This window comes from Odontomachus brunneus, unplaced genomic scaffold (assembly GCF_010583005.1).
Source record: "Odontomachus brunneus isolate Ranch 3 - 2012 unplaced genomic scaffold, Obru_v1 Obru_scaffold_015, whole genome shotgun sequence".
Classification (NCBI taxonomy): domain Eukaryota; kingdom Metazoa; phylum Arthropoda; class Insecta; order Hymenoptera; family Formicidae; genus Odontomachus; species Odontomachus brunneus.
Genome location: NW_022639465.1, coordinates 3,114,993 through 3,136,236, shown reverse-complemented (window position 1 = coordinate 3,136,236; position 21,244 = coordinate 3,114,993). Strand labels below are relative to the sequence as shown.

Sequence of the window (21,244 nt, the reverse complement as noted above, 5' to 3'; positions counted from 1 at the left end):
TCGTCGTCGTCGTCGTCGTCGTCGTCCTCGTTGTCGTCCTCGTCGTCGTCGTCGTCTTCGTTGTCGTCGTCGTCGTCGTCGTCCTCGTTGTCGTCGTCGTCGTCGTCGTCGCTGCCGCTGTCGTCGTCGTCGTCGTCGTCGTCGTCGTCGTCGTCGTCGACGTCGTCGCGGTCGTCGTCGTGCGCACTCGCTCAACAATGTCGACTCGGAGCATGTACACGTTTACAAGCTTATCGATTTTCCAAGCAGGCTTGCGCACTAGGACGCCAGGATGGCGCGCGATCAGCGACACCGCGACAGTTATATCGCGATTAATAGGACTGTTTGTCTTTCGATGTACGTTCGATACATACGGCTCGAAAAAACAAGATAATCATCAAAGGATGCTGTCCCAGGGTGATGCGAGTGATACTTTCACCGTGTGACTTTTCGACAAGTGTTATTGCATAAAGTGTTGCTGTCAATTTGGAATTATCTTTCTTTCATAGCTCCTAAAAAATAATCCTATAATATAATATATAATACAAATAGTTACATATACATAGTAGTGGATTTAAAGAAATTGATTCGACGTTCGTTTTAGAAGGTCATTTACTCGTTAATATATCGAACAACCATCTATTTGTCTCTACTTGTTTGAATTACTTATAGAACGGATCAAGTTAACTCATTTTCATTTTCTTTTTCATTGGAGAAGGTAATTTAATTATCAAGACGTTAAGTCACGATTGAAGAAAAGCACCAATTTTGATGGAAATCTTTGTGTTCGCTCAAGTATAACATCAAGAGAATCATGTACTTGTTCATTATTCATTAATCAGATTACGCAGTCGTAAAAAGAGTACATCGCTGTAGGTTTGTTTTATTGCAAAACATATATAATCATACACCTATTGATACCAAACGATCGTCATAGAAAGGCGTATAAGATCCTAACGAAAACAAGGCAAAGCAACATCAAGGACACTGTCAATCCAGACGCACTTCCGCAGTCGTCAATCTCATATTCTAGAGAGTGTTCCGTGAAGCAGTTTTCCAGTCGGCGCCTCTTCAGGGTGTTCAGCGGAATTTTGTGGCAGGGTTTCTCAATCGTGTCATTTGTGTACTCGGCAGGCTCAATGTTGACAGGCGTTACTTCCAGTCTCCTGTAGCACGTTGAGTACATGCTGTCCACGACGACTAGCAGCAAATTCGTATGCGCTACCTGTAGATTGTAGTCAATCATTAAGAACAATAATCAGAACAGCGAGGTGACCACTTCACTTTGCGTCGCAAATGTTTCACTTCACTAAATCATTAAGCGATTTAGCTGAAGTCGATGTTCGCTTAAACCGACTACATATATATCATCTTTTTCTCTCAATATATTCACGAGTTAACGCGCCATTGGCGCCATTGCGACATCATCTCATTATAAATTTATATAATCGACGTAACGAAACAAGCTAACAGTTGTATATGTCGCATCTCTCTGACTTATGTCTTTATTATATCTTATATTATTTTATATCTTATATTATTTTATTCAGCTTTAAAATAATCACACATAACACGTGACGACGGAGAATCAACGTAGAATCACGACGAATTAAATAAAAAAGTCATTAATCGCGGATGGGCCACACAACATCGTCACGAAATCCTCAAAAACAGCGGTGTTGCGATGCCTTAAAGATTACTTACTCTTTGAGCGTAGTATGGTCTTGAGCAGTAGTCGGAGTGATTGGTGACGCCTCGAGCAGCGACGGTCTCGTTCAACATGTAGAGAGTCCTCTTCTGATCGCACGGAAAATGATGGAGGTAAAGTTTCGGCGGTGGCGGTGGATCAGGTGCATCTTCGTCGCTATGGACCTTGCCATGGATGCCAGGAAGGTTCACGAACTGAGTGGAAAACCATGCCAGGCGCAACATAAGCCAGATTAACAGCTCCCAGATGTAACGCAGCGGCACCATCAAACTGCTGGCGGAATTGCCAACTCGCTGAAACAATTTTTGCACACCTGCTGTGATCGTATTTTCGTTCTTTTATGGAATCGAGCGAGGCGAAGGTGAAAGAGCCATTAGATAAATGGGTCGCGAAGTGTCTTGGAAATAGCTCGCCGACCGACCGAGCGTTCGCACAACGTACACATACACGGACGGCTCGATTAGCTCAGCATCGTGATACGTATGGTATCGGTGTGTATGTGTTTACGTTATTATCAAGAAAATATTCAATATTTCGAGATCAACAAGTAACGACATCCAATTGAATGTTTCTCAGCAGCGACTTTTCGCGATAAGCAGAATTGTTCGTCATGATATAATTATTATTCTGGGGACACATTGTACGAGTATGTTAAATTTCAATCTTATTTGTGGAAAATTCCAATTCAATCTCACTTAGCTATCTATTTACTGAATTCTTCTGTGTACGAGTAATTTTCTTAACCAAGCGTGTCAGCGCATTCTCGACGCCCAAATCAACTTCCAATGCGCGTCGTAGTACTTACGATCTCCTGGCACCAAGCTTGATAGTCGTAGATCTCAACAGAGTTATAAAGACCTTGACCGACCATGGATTTCATGACGGCACCTTCCTGGGTTCCCATGAATTGGCCGGTGTCATTGTGCGCCTCCGATATCACCACATAACCGTTCTGATCCAATAAGTAGCAATCGATCCAATTATGGGAACAATTCATCAGCGGATTTGTCGTCACCGAAGTAAGAGCGATGAATCTCCTGTACAGACCCGTCATCGGCATCTGGAAGCCCACGACGGCGGCCGGTGCTTTTTTACCACCATCTTTGGGTGACAAGCTCATGGAAGCCGTCACTATCGCGTCCGCGCCCGCTTCCCACGGAACTACGAGAGAAATTTTCTTCTTTCGATATCTGTCGTGTCTCTTACTCGAGCTTCTCGATTAGCATGTTGATTATTATGACGATTATTGTCGATGACTGACAAGCTATCTCGCCTCTCATTCAGTTACGTATGAAGATTTAGTGATAATTGCATTTGAAAAATCCAACGAATTTACCGAATTATCTTTGGTAATTCTTTGGTGTTTTTGGTTCAAAGGTTGAACTTTCATACGATAAATATGGAAATATGGAAATCAATGCGATAGTCAATGTGATAATTATGTCTCATATTTTTACGCGATTATTCCACAAATAATTGTTTCTTTTTTTTCCTTTTCCTCATGCAAACGGTCAGAAGTCAGAATCGACAAAACTATCATCATCCTGCGAACCAATCGATACAATTCTCACCGGATAAGTAGATGCTGTCCGAGTCCAGCTCGTTCTGGAAGATCGCGCCCTTGTACCAGGGCTCGTTAACAGCTCGCCTATGCAGGTCGCCGAAGACGATGCCATCATCCGCGTCGGGAAGCTCATTGGTGTGAAGATGATGCCATCTGGTAAGGCCGCTTTGCGTGGCAATGAAGCGCAGGAAAATACCGTAGAGCCGCGCCAAGTCCCGCGCCTTAGTCGGAAGACCCTCCACATAGTCCCCGCGAAAGCTGTTGTTGGTCGCCTTGGCGTCGAACACCAGCAGCTGCATGAGCTCTTTGTTGCAATAGTAATCCTCGTGCGAGAGCGTCTGTCTGCCACAATCGGCGTCGTCCAGGTCCTCCTCACCCACGTTCTCGTCCACTGACGGATAAGCTTCGTATTGTTCGGCCCATCGCCATCCTGGTCGACTCAGCAACGCCAAAAAGTGGCGCAACTCGTCCTCCGGACTGTCGAACCGGTGACCCTCGAGATAGTGGTAGCGACAGTATACCCAGCTAGGATGTACGCGCCAATGATCGCCCTCGAAGAAGTCGGACACATTCACATTCATGTGTTGATTCCGGCGGATCTCGTCTCCAACCTAAACGAATTCAACGTGCGATTATTTCGTTACTATGCGTGCGCGTGTGATTACAGAGTTGCATCTCAGGCAATTTTCTACACTCTAGATATGGCGAATGTTCGACCTTGATCCAAGTTGTTCCGTAATGGGGTATGGCGACTGCGAGACCAAACGGTGTTCCGGGCAAAGGCGCATAGAAATAGTCGCGCCTCTCGAGAGTCACGCGACGATTGTCGTCGTAATGTAATTTCACGGGGACTGCTCTCATGCTACCTCGCTTGTGATCGACCAGCGCCGATCGTAGCTCCAATATCTCCGGACCTGGATTCCTGCGCTCATTTTGAAAAAGTAAATGTATGAAATGTGTGACAACAAGACAGAACAGATTCGAAAATCGATCTTTCTTTCGTGCAAACGTTAAAAATTTTATAAATTGACTAGACCTATCGATCGAATCGCGCACGTTAATCTTGAATAAAGTTTCATTCCGAAGATAGGCTTTCATCACATTTATGACTACAGTCGCACGTACATACATACTAAGAGGGTAGTGTTCGTCTCACGATTTTATAATTTCATAGTGAAATGATTAATATGAGTTCCCCCCGACGAATGAGAATTTCGATAGGACAGTATCTTCTCTACTGGGTAGCTGGGACTGGTAGGTGCTCACTGTAATAGCGCGATGTCGTAAGCGTCGACGTTACCTAGGCCCGCGGCCATCATCGAGTATCTCCACTTCGGTGAGATCAACGCTATTGTAGTTCAATTTGAGCCGGCCTTTGTAGACAGGCCTGAGATCTGGATGCAGTATCACATAGCCGTTGTTGGACACGATGAAGGCGTAACCGTTCACGCCGAGCTTATACGGCAGGGTGAGCTTGCGGATGTCGTCGATCGGCACGTCCGTGCCAGCCACGCCGAGCAGATTCGCCACGCGCCTCTCATTGTTGCGATTGCCCTTGCGGTCAAACACAGGCGTACCAACGGAGGTCAGCAGTCTGTACTCTTGCCAGGCGGTGGTATTCAGAGTGGACGGATCCTCCTTAATGTCCTCGTCCTTGTGCAACTATGGAAAGGTCATTCCGTGGATAACGGTGAATGCAATAGTGGAAGATTGATGACGAGACGCGGCTCGTACTTGCGTCTGCGATCTCGGTTAAATGGAGTCGCTAGGGCAGGACACAAGCGAAGGACGTGATCGCTACTTGATTCGCCTTCTGTCGCGTTTTAACGTCGCAGTGGTACACAAAACTTGTTGCGGGATCAAACGGAATCTCGCGAGAATCGATTATGTTATACGCGACATCTTTTTCGCTTGTATCGCTTCTCTTTCCCTTCCGAAGAAAGAGAATTTGCGAACGGTATATCTTCCGAAAACAACACATAATATCTTCTACTTTATTATAACATGTAAAATGGACAGATCACAATTTTGGCCCGATTTTATAATTGTAATATAACAGGATGTTAACATATAAATATGTGGTGTGCATGTAGATTGGGTCGAACAGAAAATTCCTCTACCATTTTGCGCAAGCGATTAGTTAAAATTTTGAATTATTGATTAAAGAAGATAGAACAAAAACTACAAAACGAAAAGTAGATGTTAACTTAAAATGTAGATTTTTTAAATTAATTATAATAAAAAAGAAGTAAAATCAATATAATAAACCAAGTACGTATATGTAAGTACTTATTACACAAATAATTATATGATAAGTATCAATAATATTAATAATTGAACGCTGAAATATCCAAATATTAAATTGAGAAAAACTTAACATCGAGGATCAAAAACTCGGCGTACTCCAATTAATAAATTCATAAATAAACTTATAAATATATTCATACATAGAAAAGTCATTTCTATATACGGCGACACACAGTTTTGAATTCATGAAACATTAATATAGATTTCCTCATAGTGAATGTATATATATATATATATATATATATGTACAGGGTCCCGCCACTACCGCATTATCTCTTAAGGACGGATTCCTGAAGTAATTTGAAGAGAAAAATCCTAAAATGTCGAGGCTATAATACTTTTCAAATTATAAACGATTAAAGTTGACCAATTATATTGGCTAAAGTACGCGCGCTCAGATACGGTACAACACAATGGTACAGGTGCATGCACATAAGTGAGAATTTACATAAGATGTGAAATTAGTTGGGCACAGAAACATTTCAAAACAATTAAAGTATTCTACTTCAGTAAAGTCGAACATGATAAAACGGTTAGAAAATTGAACAGAAGATTCCAAAGGGTTATACCAATACCTGATATTTCGAAAAGTCATTTTTTACGGTTTTGTCAGAGAAAACATTATTGATAAAACGGCACTCCAATGCTCCTCAAGGAGTACGAATTTCCTTGAAAGAAGTAAAGTAAATGAAGATTAAAGAGGCGTTCTAGATGAGCTTTGAATATCGCTTTGAGAACTACTAACTTTAGAGCGCTTATTGCTGAATCTAATGATAATACTCTAGAAGATCTCAATTGATTCGCAAATGCATAAAGGATGCATTTAATGTCTTAAAGTCGTAATCAGCGACCTTAAGAATCTTGGCTTCTTGATCATTTTGGAGTCGATTTGAGTAATCGTGTGGCGTATAGGAAGTACGAATTTTTCCATCGTTTTTTCCAGTTTCCGCCGCCATATTAGAGCCGCCATGATGAATTTCTTCAAAAGGCCAGATGGCAAACGACACTAGACATGATCACCTAAAATTTGAGCCCCGGTTGACCTCAATCGATCCATACAAATTTTTGGCAGAAGGGTTGGCCGGTTTGACGAAGAATGCCTCATATATATTTTCTTTTTAATAATGTACATAAAATTATTAGTAGCATTATAAACATTTATATTGAAGAATGATATATTAATTGGGACACGCCGAGTTTTTGATCCTTGATGTTCTCAAGTGTTTCTCAATTTGATACTTGAATATTTCAGCCTTTAATTATTAATATTATTGATACTTATCACATTAATTATTTGTGTAATAAATACTTACATATACGTACTTGGTTTATTATATTGATCTTACTTCGTTTTTATTATAATTAACTTAAAGCATCTATACTTTAAGTTAACATCTACTTTTCGTTTTGTAGTTTTTGTTTTAATACGTACTCGGCATTTTCTTTTGTAAAGACTGTTTGTTACGATCTCACTGCTTTTTGAATAGATTATTTAGATACAAATTACATTACGTTACTTTTTTAGCAAAGAAAATGTATGCATCTTTGGAATTTCGTGGCCAACAGCGTTTTTTATTAATGGATGGAATCATTAATTTAAATCCATTTTGTGTGCTTACTACGTTTGTATAATGTCCATTAATTATACTTTCACCATTGTGGAAGATTACACTAATAATTTTATATATATATCTGTGCCTATACGTATCTTTGGTGTAGATATATCTTTAATTTTTAAATTTGTGACTTTAAACGTTTTGTTATTAGCAGTTTTAAATAACTATAATTTTAAAATAAAGATATTTTTTGTTATTATAATATTATCTCGTTTTTCTCTATTATATTAAGTTTTCTCCACAATAAGTATTATACATATTTTTTCACTACTTTTCAACTTGTAAAATTGTATTCTATTAATTCTTGTAAAGTATATGGTTTTTCCAAATTTTCTGGCAATTGAAGTAATAGAATATGGTTTGACTGGATCTCTAAACTTGTAACACATTTTACTATAAAATTTTCTTTGTGTAGTAATGTATTTTCTCCTCTAATGTGAACTCGCAGACTGCGTTCCAATATTCACTGCCAGTATTGAAATTCTGAATACGTATACACGACACAAACTATAGATCTTCAGTACTGGCAGTGAATATCAGTAGTAATTATTGAACTTTATTGAATTTATCGATGAAATTGTTCTATTTTATTTGCGAATTTACGCTAGGCGAAAAGATACATGATCGATTTAATGTTTATTGCGCACGAAATATGCGTCCATTCTGACTGATGCAGTCTATACGGAAATTTTTATAATATTTGATCTACAAAAATCTTTTCTGTCTCGCCAATTAATTTCAAATTCAGATTACACGTTTGCTATGCGGATCGCGAACGTCACAAGCGCAGATTGATATAAAACTATAAGAAAATGTACGTGAAATTATAAATACAGCTTGATATGTACATCTGATGGTCGATCATAAATCCTTTCCTCTAGCGTACATTCATGAATCGAAGGCAATCATTATATATATATATATATATGCTGCTTATTGCAGCCTATATATATTACAAATGCAATCTGACGGCAAACGCGCATCGCTTGTGTGCGTGCGTATACGTGTGATCTGAAGCTAGATCGCTTGGCGATGCAAACGCGGCTTGATGGACAAACTCATTCGCTTGTGTGCGTGCATACGTGTGAATCTGAATCTGAAAAATCTGAGAATCTGCGCGAAAATAAAAGGATTTTTTAGCGAGAGAGATTTTGATATTTCCGTATTGCCTGCACCAATCTTAATCAAACTTGGTGCAAAATACGCGCGCGCTAAATATTACAAAGCTATAGATTTGTGCTAAATATTATATAAGAAAACTTTTATCAGATTTTCGATTATAGTTTTGAGATATTTGACTCGGAAGACCAATCGACCTAGAAATTCCAGATAAGCTTACACGGTCGCATTGTTTTGTTCGACACGTACTCGGTGTCGCGCCGCACCACGGCGCTTGATAGGAAAAAATAATCGCATGTGATACGGCGAGAAAAGTGCGGTAGAGACGGTATTTGTACCACGCTGATCGCTGTTGGCCGTGGCCAGCCTCTCGTTGCTCGACGCTCGATTGCTCGATGTTATGTAGCGGTAAATGATGATGATAGGGGTGGATGCCAGCGTGGATCAGCGCGATTCAAACGCCGCACTCCTCTCGCACTCCTATCATATGCCATTATTTTTTTCCTATATTCTTTAATTAATAATTCAAAATTTTACATGGTTGTTCACGCAAAATATTGGAAGAATTTTTTGTTCAATGCGACCCAATCTACATACACATGACAGATATATATATTATCATCTGATATCCTATATATTGTAATTATAAGATTGAAGCAAAATTGTGGTCTGTTAGTTTTCCATGTCAGTTTTACATGTTATAACAAATGTAGAAGACGTTTTGCATGTTATAGTAAATGTATAATGATGTTATAATAAAGTAGAAGAGGTTATGTATTATTTTCGGAAGACATATATCGTTCGCAAATTCTCTTTCTCGGAAGGGAAAGAGAAGTACAGATGAAAAAGATATGGCGTATAGTATAATCAATTATTTGTGAAGGAAAAAGTCTCTTTTGATTTCTAAGAATATATTCTAATCTAACGTAACTCCTCTAACCCCACCCGATGTTACACCCAAAGTATCGAATTTCTGTTCGTCTCCGCTTGATTCTGAACACTTTACACAACACCAATCTCTAGCAGAAGTGCGACGTGTGACGAAAGTAAAATGAAAGGAAGATGTCGACGAAGCCCAGCCAACAGCGGCGCTATACCTAATTCTCAGGAGGATCATGTCCTCGGCAAACTAACGACAACCGACTGGCCGTGAGCCATTCGGTAAATATAGTCGATTAGCGATGCCTAGCGATTAATTATTTGCAAGGTGTATGTTCGTCCAGCTTTCCAAGTTGACACTCGAGCGTACTAAACTGGCCAATTTCTCCAGGGAACTAAGCTTTTGGTCTCAAAGTCAAGCGAGGTAAGAGAGATCCTCGGATAAATGTTGTGAGACGTTTTCCTTAAAAATATCATGTTGACTCTTACAATGGAGTCGTTAAGCAATAATATTATTTGTACAATAATCGTTGGATAATATCCGATTCTTTCCGAAGGTATTATTTTTTCACAATTACCTCGCTTGATCTCTGACAAATTACCAAGCAGAGTCATCAAAAGAATCAGCAGTCGGGCACAGATTTGAAATCACATAATTCTTTCTAGTAATAATAATCTTGCCTTTAGAAAATTCACTGCTTCTTCTTCTTAAGAAAAAAGAAGAAAAAGAAAGAAAAAAAAAGAGAAGAACAAAGAACATATTATAGCGTTAGTACGACCGCGTAGAATTATTCTATCTTGTTTCATCGACGATGCCATACTAGTCGCCAAAGTGCAATCTTTTCTATTATGCGTGTCTATAGTCGAGAAAGGATCCGGTAAAATCCGTCATTTACGTCAGCGGAAAAGCTTTTCTCAGAAGCTCACGACGATCACTTCAACATCCCGATGTTGCGTACTTCTTGAGTACTCCATTTGGTATTCGAGGAATTATAGCAACGTGCGCCAGGGAGTGCAGGGAAAGGGGGAGGGGGGGAGGGAACGTTGCGATACAAATTCTAAACAGAACGCCTGAAAAGCCTGGGAGAGACACAGTGCGGGGATGCTCTTGATCGTTTTCAACCTGCTGTATGTAGATCGCGTCCTCGTTAACTCGCACGCCCAGTCGTTTTCCCTTCAGATGCTTTTGCAGCCGCGAATTTTGCTCCTCTTGCTTCATCACCATCCACAGCCAAGCGGCAAGCGCCGGATTCTGATTGGAATTTCACGTACGTTTACATTAACTCACCACTACGGCATCGCCGGCACGCAAGCCACGTGCTATTTTTCCTACGTCTCAGAAATCGTTTCGTACACAACGTCTGTGGTCTCTGTTAAGACCGTAAGTAAACTAACGGTAACTTTGCACGAGCGCACAATTTAACGTAAAAAGTACGGACGGATTGTTCGGGGAATTTGTCAATCTTTCTTTCGTTGTATAATTGTTAATCGTTATTGGTATCCCCATTGCCGTACGAATTTCTTACCAAGAAAGAAGAGATGAGAAGAGGTCGTGCGATGGTGTTTACTTGGTAGTTTTTACACAAAGTCCGCTGAAATCGTGATTATAATTTTCCAATAGGGAGAGAGGGGAAGGGAAGGAAGGATAGGATATTCTCAATCAATTCATGCTTAAAATAAAATATCAGCTGACAATTATGCGATACATTTGTTTGTTGCTCACGAACTCGTCGCGCAAAGCGCGCCACCTCTCAAAGAGGCATTAACGAGTTCAACGAGTCCAAAGATCGCGCGATCTTCATTCGGCACAAATTCAAATTTGACAATCCGCGAAATCGCGAAAAGAATCGAGATAAAAACAGTTCAAATTAAAATACAGTTTTGGAAATTTCCTACCGTGACGTCAGCGTATACATGTGTCCACACGATCGGGTGCACCACGCCCTGAAGTACTAACGGACGCGCCACAACCGGGATATATTTGAGTACTTGCTCGCGCACTTCCTCCTGCGTCTGCACGTGCCTGTAGTACCCGCGATTCAGACACGCCATCCACTGGATCTCCCGCACTTTTGTCACCTCGCGGCCCAGAAGATACGTGAACACGCGTACCGGTATGTGAGTGCTGTTCTCTTTCCAATTCCACTTTTGGAACACCTGCAGGAAAAGGGGGGGCGAGATTACATTCTTTGTAACATTCTTTACGAAGGGAACAAGTAATCCTGTTTTTCAGTTGCCACATCAAAACATCCGATTTGTTGAGAGAGATAGAAACTCTGAATGAAGCATCGGATGGCCTACCGCCTCGTTCCTTCTCAGAAAGCGATCTTTCCGATTCTTATGAATTAGAATTAAGAGAATACTAAAGTCGATGACGAACTCAAACAACGTAGGCTACGTTCCAAAAATGCCAGTACTGAAATTCTACAATATACGTAACATGAACTATAGATTTTCAGTATTGGCAGTGCATTTCGGAACGCAGCCGTAATGATAACGTAGAGACGATCGTCACTAACATAATCGCACTATTTCGTATATATATATATATATATTTTTTTTTTAATTTAAAAATATTTTTAAAAATTTTTCTGTTTGGAGCATCCACTTTCGGTACATACTATTTGCGGAACTTTTGGATTAGGCAAATATTACGCTAACTGATGGCTTCAGATTTTACATTTAAAATTATTTTTTTATTTTCATCACATATTGAGTAATGCTCCTATTTACTTTTGCACATACTTTCATTGCGTGTAAAAGTATTTATAATTCTGCGTAACCAATACGACGTAAACTTTGTAGAATAGATCGGTATTCTGTCAGTAATGTTTTTAACTTCAGCATCCCCTTAACAGTTAGAAATTACTCTACACGAGTTCAGTTCGCATTCTTGCTCCGAACGAGCTACCTTACTTCGAGTTACCGTGTTGAATCCCGTATAAAGAAATACCTAAAGTAGCTAGACGAAACCGTAAAAATACACATTTTCACGACACGCGAACGTCTTCTGTTGCAAAGAAGAAACTCGTAAATTGCGTTTGGGAAATGCAATTTATTATTCGGTCGTTAAGATACAAGATGACGTTAGAAGACATAAACCAAGGTCGACCATGTCTCCATGTTTTACCTCGACGGAGCGAACATTAAGATTCTTTCGCAAGATAATCGTTCTTGCCAATTCTAAAACGCGGGTAAAATACGAAATTTTTTACTTACAACGTACAAAACCTCTTACACCGTTCAAGATCTTCCGTCAGCTTAGTGCGCAATTATTACCCTCGAAAGAAAAGATTCGTGAGTTGATCGTCTTCGTTATTTTTGCGAGAAAAAACTCGCGAAAGAGAAAGCGAGTAACGGAAAGCGCACACCTACAGTGTCGGCTGATTAAAAGTGTTGCAACACTTTTTCTCGATGAATTTTGTAACGCATTCAATAAGAGAATTTGTTTTTTTAGTAATTCTCAGAAGATATATTTTCCCATTGAATACAGAGTGATACACAAATCTTCTTCAATTAATATCTAAAAATAGTCATTTGCAAAATAGTAGAGAGAGGACTTTTTTGTTCGATCCGAAATATAGCCAACGGCAGACGGCGCCACTACAGCTCATCTACCATATCACACGTGATCATTCATCAATTGTTTTTTATTAATATCTATTGCAAATATCGCAAAACGGTATCGCACTTTTATGTTCACTTTAAATCGTTCTATGTTCCCACCAACGTTGCGGAGAAGAATTCGGGACATCCTATATATCACATGTACTTATATGTTATTCTGTAGCGGGCAAAGCCCGTAATCGTTATGTAAACGCAAAGACGAGCAGACAAATTCTCTCGAGTTTAAAAATTATTTTTTTATTTATAAATTATAAATTACTCAGAAGCAGGAACAAGCGTTAAAATGATCAACGAGCTTTAGCCATGTAGCAACATTGCTGGGTTACATCTAGTTTGATCATGATATTTACAAGCCACAAATTTTATACACGTCCGACCAAAATTAATTATTGTGTCTCGCTCAAGGATACACGATTGTGACAAATAGCCGATGAGTACAGAAGAAACATAAGAGAAGCAAAATTATAGCGGAATGGAAATGCTAATTCTCTCGTTGAGTTCGTCCGCTCTGATGTGCTCTGATTCGTCTCGCTCAATTTCAGCGCTTGGTTCACCGAGACGAACGAGTGTGGAAAAGAAGAAAAATTGCATCTCCGACAGTTTTTGTCAAGTAGTGTCTCGACAAATTCGTTCACGCATGTCATGTATAACATATTGATTCACGTAATACGTTATTCATGATGTAGGATACGATCGACAAATCACTTTACCACTTATCGAACTTATTATTTGTACTCGAAAGTAAATATCTCCGAACAGAAGAGAAAGAGGAAATTTGGTTTGTCCTATGAGTGATACTCAGAGGTCTCGTCACGAAATACGTAATGCAAAAGTACAAGCGGAGTAGCATTGCAAATTCAAGTGTGTTATGAATCTCTTTTTATACAATTCTTTTCGTTTTAAGTCACACTTGTACCCTTACTGACAGAGTCTCTTCACTCAGGAGACTCAAAAGCATCGCATTACACATATGTATACACACCTCCGTTAGGTTCCCGGGAACGCCGTCTGTAACGAGCATGATGAGCTGATTACATGGTGTGTCGGCATCGCATCCACGTGTCTCTCTGTAGATCTTAAGTAGACTGAACGCCGCGGTAAAAGCCGCTGTGAGATTGGCGACGCCTTCCGTCTTTACGTTGTCCATGGACTTTTTGAACGTGTCCAGATTCTCCGGGGTGGCCTGAATTAGCATGTCCTTGAAACACGGTACCATGTCACTCGTGTCGTTGCTGTACTTTAGTAACGTCACAAAGTCGTTGTTCGACAAGGTGTCCAGGATCGAACTGACCGTCGTCTTCGCTGTCGGCAATAACATCGTCATTTTGCTCATGTGAGATAACAATATTCGGAATGGAAATTAATAAGAAAGAGACTAATAAGTCTTTATATTTATTTCGGAACTTCTTCTCAAAGCTTTTTCAACTTCTTAATATTAATATTCTCCGGAGACATTCCCACGTACCGATCGTCTTTCCCATGCCCGTCATGCTGCCGCTAGTATCCATAAGGATCACCATATCCTTGCTGCATGTAGCCGCCTCGATGAACCAGCTGCGAAGCCGACAGTCGTACAAGTCGGCAGGCGCATCCTCATCGTTGTCGATCGTACTCGTGCGCCACTCCATGGCGGGATATTGTCTCAACATACCAGTGACCGAGCCAAAGTACTGCCAAGATAATGCCGGGTCGGATTCATAATTCTGACGGAATATGTCGTCCAACGACTCGCTTCTCATTATGTCCTCCCTCACTTTTGGCGCATGGTCAAACACGTTAGTGGGTATATGGACCGACGAGTAACTAGTGTTCACTGGGATATTGTAGAAATGCGAGTCCGCAGTCAGTTCCATTTCCCTGGAATCGAAAGATTCCCGACGTCGATTATCTAAGCTTGAATTTACTTTCTACGTTCGATCCTTAACTATTTCTTCCTTCCGTGTAAATTTACTCCAATATTGATGGAACGTGTGACGAATCTCTACTATATAATAGAGTGTTCAAAAAGTCCCCCCAAGTCGGCAATACATCTGCGTGATACACAGAAGACGTACAAAGGTAATCTTCACGTGGTACATCTTGGATAATGCTAATGCTGGCGATACTTCAATTTACAGGACTCATAACTCAAAAAGTGATCATCTCAGAAAAAAATTTGTAATCAGTGTTTCATAAATATCTTAACAGCACCTATGAGAATATGTAATAAAACATAGAGAATTTCACTAAAACAATTTTAAGTAATCTTTACCTGAGTGCTTGAAGACAACCCAGAGTTTAATTAATATGCCCATCTAATGTGTCGCTTGATATCCAATAATTTTCATATTTAACATTTCGTATAATTTATACTTTTCTAAAATATTTTATTTTCCACACAGATATCTTGTCGGCCCAGAACTTTTAGACATTTTTGTATATGTATGTGTGTGTAATGACTTGCGTGCGTTATTAAAATAATAATCTTAACATGAATTACATACGAATAAAGTGTTAAAGGAATAGTTGATTCAGTTCTGATAGTTTAGCGAAAGCTTGTATTAAGGTGCACGAAGCGTTGTTATGTTTTATCGTATGTTTTATCGTAACTTTGAAGATCAATCCGAAATTCTTCTCACAATTAATTCGTAGACGATCATTCAAATCATTTACAATATTAGCGTAGAAAATATATCGGGTTTCATTATTTCGTTTCCATAAGATTCTATAGTTTTTACCAAAGTTTATCGATACAATCTCCCACTCTTTACATGTGTTTTACTAATTATAGTTATTAGTTATATTAATTATTAGTTTGTGTGTTGAATCCCTCCCTCCTCTCAAAATTTCGATGAAGATAATTCTGTGGCTCCGCATCCATTTTCGCTTGCGTCATGTACTCGAAAAGGAAAAACGCACAATAAATATTAGATACTCGTTCACCTGTACGCATTGGTGTTTTCATCATATTGGTGGTTTTTCATCATATTGTACTTGCTGGAAACGTAAGTGAAGTTGCCATCCATAGACGACAGATCCCATTCCTCCGCGATCTCTTCAGCTTTCATTCGAATGCAGGTAACCGCGTCCATCTTACGACGCAGCATCCTACCCACGTTCTCGCTGATTATACTGACCAGCTCTTCGCCGGATTTATCCTCCACCCGCGTGTTCATACTTTTGTATCTCTGTAAAAATTATCAGCATCGTGCGTTTAGAACGTTTTCATCCTGCGTCTTGCAGTCACGGTATGTGATTTCGAGTATGAATAAAGTAGTTATAATGTCACAACTGCGAATGTCTAGTCGAACGCGGCACAGCTGTTTGAGATCTTTCCTTTTGTCAAATGTTAATCACAACGTTTTGTCATTTGTTAATCAGAAGCAAAGCTCTCTCTAGTTGATGTACTTGGAATTTACCTTGTAACGTTGCATTAACATTGCAACTTCTCCTGTAAGATTATCGTTTGAAAATCATTAACCGCCCAAAACTCGTACGTTCTTTCGGAATTTCAACTCTCCTCAAGTTGCACGTGACGCATCTTGAATGCAATTATCAGAAAGCTCGTTATTAAAGAGTACAGAGCATTGAGCATAACATTGCAAGAATTAACCTTAAAGGCTAATATTCGGGGTTAGCTTTATATAAATAATAATAATAATAGTGATATATAGAGAACACTTCTATTTCATTTAACCAAGCAAAATCAGCGGCTCGAGTCTGATGTCCGCATCGCCACAAAAGCATCGCCACAAATTCCGCCTTGTTGTTTCTTACTTCAAACAACATGTATACATACTCACTTCCAGTAATTCCTCTGGGCGACCCACTTCGTTCGCGAGCTCCCATAATTCGGTGCCTAATTTGTCCGCCCACCTGCCGACGCTAAAAGAGAAATTTGTTTGTAGTTTGATATTATTGACATATATACCTTAATCTTATAACTAAAATTACACGCATACACATAAGATAAAAAGAAATCGCGAGTAAAAGGTAAAGCATATGTACGAGGGTTGTTTGATAAGTCTAGTAAGAAAGCAAGTAAAACACATTTTTTAGAAAAAAAATCGCTTTTACTTCTCAACATAGTCCTCATCGAGGGTGATATACTTGGTCTAGCGAGTTTCCAACTTTTTAATACCATCGGAAAAGTAAGCTGTCTCAAAACCTGCAAAATACTCATTGACTGCGACAATAACTTCCTCATTCGACGAGAATTTCTTCCCACCGAGCCAGAAAAAATTTTAAATTTTAAATTTGGGGACAGAAAGAAGTCTCTCACGAGACCAAATCCGGAGAACAGGATGGATGAGAAATCAATTCAAAGCTCAATTCGTGTAATTTTGCTATTGTGACGGTCGACTGTGAGATAGCGCGTTATTTTGGTGGAAGAGCACTTTTTTACGCGTCAATTTTGGCCATTTATTTTTCAGATCAAGAGTCAACAAACCCATACAGTTCAGTACAGTACCGTACAGTAGCGTACAGTTTTTTATGTGCAATTTTTCATGCAGAATATTATGCGCTCATTCCGTCGAGATGTCTACGATCTTAGCAATCTCACACACCTTCGCCCGGCGATTTTTCGTAACCATACTATGAATTCTTTCCTCGATGGTATGTAACATCATGCTGGATCCATGCTGGATTTTATAGCATTATCTCATAGAAATTTATCAAACTTATGAAACGACCCTCATAACGCTTGATGCATACGCGAGCTAACAGACCAAAGTAAGAAATAAATATTATATAAACAGTATTTTCTGCTCTTGCAGATACATCTTGTAAACACTTTTGTAGATATACTTGTATCTATTCCTATAAATACAACCTAAAGTAGGAAAAAAATACGGATAATAAGAGGCTAAACGCGGATGTAGTACAGATAATTTTTATTTAAATCTCGAAAGGATATAATGTTTGAACGTGTGATAACATAGACGCCGGATTCCCGTCCGGAGTCTTTGCAACGTACGCAGTGTGCATACATCAGCTTTCCACGTCAAATAAAATCCTGAATTCTACAATTATTTTGATGTCAATAAAATCTAATACTTAATACCTCAATTAACAAAGCTTAAATTGAGAGACGCATTAATCGTTTCTTTCATTTTACCACGTTCTACATGCATTATCACACGTTCAAACATTATATCTTCTTGTGAAATAAAAGTTATTCACACTACACAAGTCAACCCGTAATTTATTGCGCAGTTACTTTTTCTTATTTTAAATGCAAGAAACTTTTAACGACTGAGACATAAATATAGACAAGATAAATTCAGCATACGCATATTCTTTGCAGAACAAAAAGGGAGACAAAATATAGACAATTTTTTCCGTTTTTATCTGCATAGGGAAAGAAAGACGCGATCGTCTCTTGACAGAAATAACAGGCTATATAGATTCTCGTCTAAGAACATATATGCTTAAGTAAATTATTCCATTTTTTTAATAAAAGTCCAATTTCAGATTAGTCCAATTGTGTTGATTTTTACTTAAATAAATAATGTTAAATGCAAAATGTTTCAAAAAGAATATATGGGATAAAATTTACATGTGATTATGTGAGAGATCCCATGATAGATTTGGGTCATTGTCATTTGCCAGTCATTAATGTCATTAATGCGCCCGCAACAAAGAACAGAAATTCACCGATGTTTTAATCTAACGGATGATATGCTAAATGTATGATATGCTAAATCTATCTTATATATTTATGAGAACTGAGGTTATCAAAACATTAAGATTCTTCTATTTCTTCAAAATACAAGCACTCAGATTCGCTCGTATTGACGTAGTTTGTGCCTCGTTATCCTAATAACAGATAATAAGGTGGCCCGCTATTTAATATATAATAATCCGCTATTTAATATATTAATGTATAATACATATATACATATAGATATATATTATAAACAGCCGAGTCAGTTCTCTAGCAAAGTTAATACAACGGTCATGAGACTCTCAAATGTCATGTGACTCCAACCTTCTTATTTTTTCGAACATTCATGAAACGCACATGCGTACACACGAATCTGAGTGTTCGTGTTGCATAATGAATCATTATGTGAAACTCACATGTGCGCATCTTTGGCCAGACACACGCCGGGCATCAGCATGAGGTATAAGACGAGACATCGACCTGTAGTCAGTGATAGGCTCAAAACACATCGAATGCGTTTTGTATCGAGTCCTGACGACTCGTTCCGGATATTGCTCAAAACTGAAGTCTTACTGGACCGGAAAGTTCCGCGATGCTTGAGTCTCGAAAATATCGAATTCAAACAAACGTTTTTGAAAGTCTCGAATGTATCTTCGACCATGAATGCTTTCTAATAGTTAATCGAAAGAATATTTATTGCTTTGTATAAGAAAAGGTGACAAAATTTGTCGCAAAACGTGCCCTTCTTATATTAAATATTATAGAAATGTAAAACAATATTATATAATACAAACAAAATCAAAATAACTTCTGAATCTTAAAGTTAAAGTCATTGATGTTCAATTGTAAATATAAAATGGGATCAATCAGAACATTAACGTCATTCTTATTGCGTCGATAAGCAAAAGTTATAGCATCTCTCTTGTTAAAATTGTCAATCAAACGTTCCGACTTTTACAATTAAGACTAATTTAAGTCAATTTAATTGTGTATTAATCTGAATGCATCCTGATGCATGACAAACGACTAATTGCAACTATCTTATCGTTATCTTGTCTCTATGAATTATCAAGTTTAAAATTATTTTGAGTTTTGTTTAACTATTGATAACGGCCCAGAGAAAGAGAGAAAGAGAGAGAGAGGGAGGGAGGGAGAGAGAGAGAGAGAGAGAGAGAGAGAGAGAGAGAGAGAGAGAGAGAGAGAGAATGTTTGGTTACAAATTCTAACAATAAAAGCAAGTTTAAACTTCACTCATCGACACTATGAGAACAGAATTCGCGCAAGTCCTAGTCAGCCCCATTCTCTACTTGCATTTGAAAATACTACTCTTAGACGCGCGAATCATTTTGCGTCGATAGATTCAGAATTTATTTCCCAGGAGATAACATGTACGATCGCTTTTTTCGTTCATTTTACACGTGCATATTCGTTTACAGCGAAATATTTCAGTCGTATAAACAATTGCCTTTAACACTTATTATGATTACTACAATTTCTCACAATCCGCGTACACGTACATGTATGTACTTAATACGCCTGTGATTATATGTGGTTAAAAATCACAGATATGTGTCACACATGTGCACATATATCTGTAAATATGTACATATACATTATGGCGTTAACATTCGTGACCTTCGGGATTCGTCCAAACTAGGAGATTTTCCAGTTACGAGCACGATATTCTCGAGAAAGTACAAACGAATCGCTCATAAAATCTCATAAGGAACCACTCGAATGCTCATCGCTACTACCTGTCGTCGGCATGAACGAAGTTCGACACGTCTCTTTTTCTCTTTTCTGCTTCCTTTTGTTATGTTTTCTTCCTTCTTCTCGAACGGATGATCCGTTCCCGATGCAAGAACACGACACTGTCCACTTCGATCAATTTCGATCGCACGAAACAGAGATTAAAAAAAAATGAAACGAAGGTTGAGATCTTCCGAAAGTTTGCGGTGGATGATTGTACCAGTGTTTCATTCGCGTCTGCCACCGGGATCAACCGGCGGTAGTGAGGTTTACCTACGTAAGCGGGTGTTCCGCTGATTATTTTTGGCGCTCGAGCAGCGCCGTCTCATAGCGCGGGGAATCTTCTCGCTCTCTAACATGGCCCACGGGTATTAATAAAATCGTGCCGGCCGTAGCGACAGCATAGAAACACGATCAGACGAATTGATTGACGCTTAGAGGCGTATCCAAGAGACTACATCCAAGAGGAAAAGTTAAATCATAAATAGTAGTCTACAATACGGTCGTAATTACGTTTTAAAGTCCTAACACTAGTGTGTGAATTTGTTTCTTCCCATGTCTCTCTCTCTCTCTCTCTCTCTCTCTCTCTCTCTCTCTCTCTCTCTCTCGTTATGCGAGAAAATATGAACTCTTTTCCAGAAAAATGGCAAAGGAAGAATTTTTCCATTTTCAGGATCGCGACAAACTTTTGAGTGCAAAGCGAGTACGGAGTATTTCATCGGAACAGAATATCACTCGATACTTGACAAGACTCGACTCAATAATACTCGAAGAGCAATGTTACGATTTTTCGGAAAACTGCCGAAAAAGATCACCGGTACAAGGATACCACGCGCATCGTGTGTAATCCCTTTCGTGCAGGCCAGCACGCATGAGCACTCGCACGAGCACTCCGCAGTTTTACAATCATTTCGCGACACGCGCTGCGAAGCGCTTTCAAGAATCACGAGCGGCTAGACGAGAGAATACCTTCGCGAACATCGGCTTCCGTAAGGTCTCCCTGAGGGCTGCGTGCTTGCGTGTAACGCAAGTTTCATAAATCTGGTTAC

General features: G+C 39.2%; 1 protein-coding gene across 2 annotated transcripts; it reads right to left on the bottom strand.

Annotated features, from left to right (window-relative positions):
- Positions 1–573: 573 nt before the first annotated feature.
- On the bottom strand, positions 574–20,724 carry LOC116841375 (voltage-dependent calcium channel subunit alpha-2/delta-3). Of its 2 annotated transcripts, XM_032809205.1 has the most exons (14): positions 20,201–20,724; positions 18,863–18,926; positions 16,582–16,663; positions 15,722–15,966; positions 14,265–14,656; positions 13,782–14,101; positions 11,069–11,329; positions 10,296–10,424; positions 4,552–4,913; positions 3,969–4,173; positions 3,259–3,862; positions 2,493–2,848; positions 1,684–1,980; positions 574–1,204 (listed from the first exon to the last, which is right to left on the bottom strand). In XM_032809205.1, exons 1-14 carry the CDS (start codon positions 20,211–20,213, stop codon positions 911–913), a joined length of 3,624 nt encoding a protein of 1,207 aa, XP_032665096.1. In that variant the 5' UTR covers positions 20,214–20,724; the 3' UTR covers positions 574–910. The 2 variants fall into 2 exon arrangements, with proteins under 2 accessions (XP_032665096.1, XP_032665097.1); XM_032809206.1 differs by lacking the exon at positions 10,296–10,424 and having other exon boundaries at positions 20,201–20,722.
- Positions 20,725–21,244: the final 520 nt, after the last annotated feature.

Bases quoted from the DNA above. Each gene is read 5' to 3' on its own strand.
- LOC116841375 (XM_032809205.1), bottom strand. The intron at 2,849-3,258 runs GTGAGAATTGTA...TTTCTCTCGTAG, and splicing joins GGACAGCATCTACTTATCCG to TTCCGTGGGAAGCGGGCGCG. The intron at 1,205-1,683 runs GTAAGTAATCTT...TACAATCTACAG, and splicing joins GACCATACTACGCTCAAAGA to GTAGCGCATACGAATTTGCT.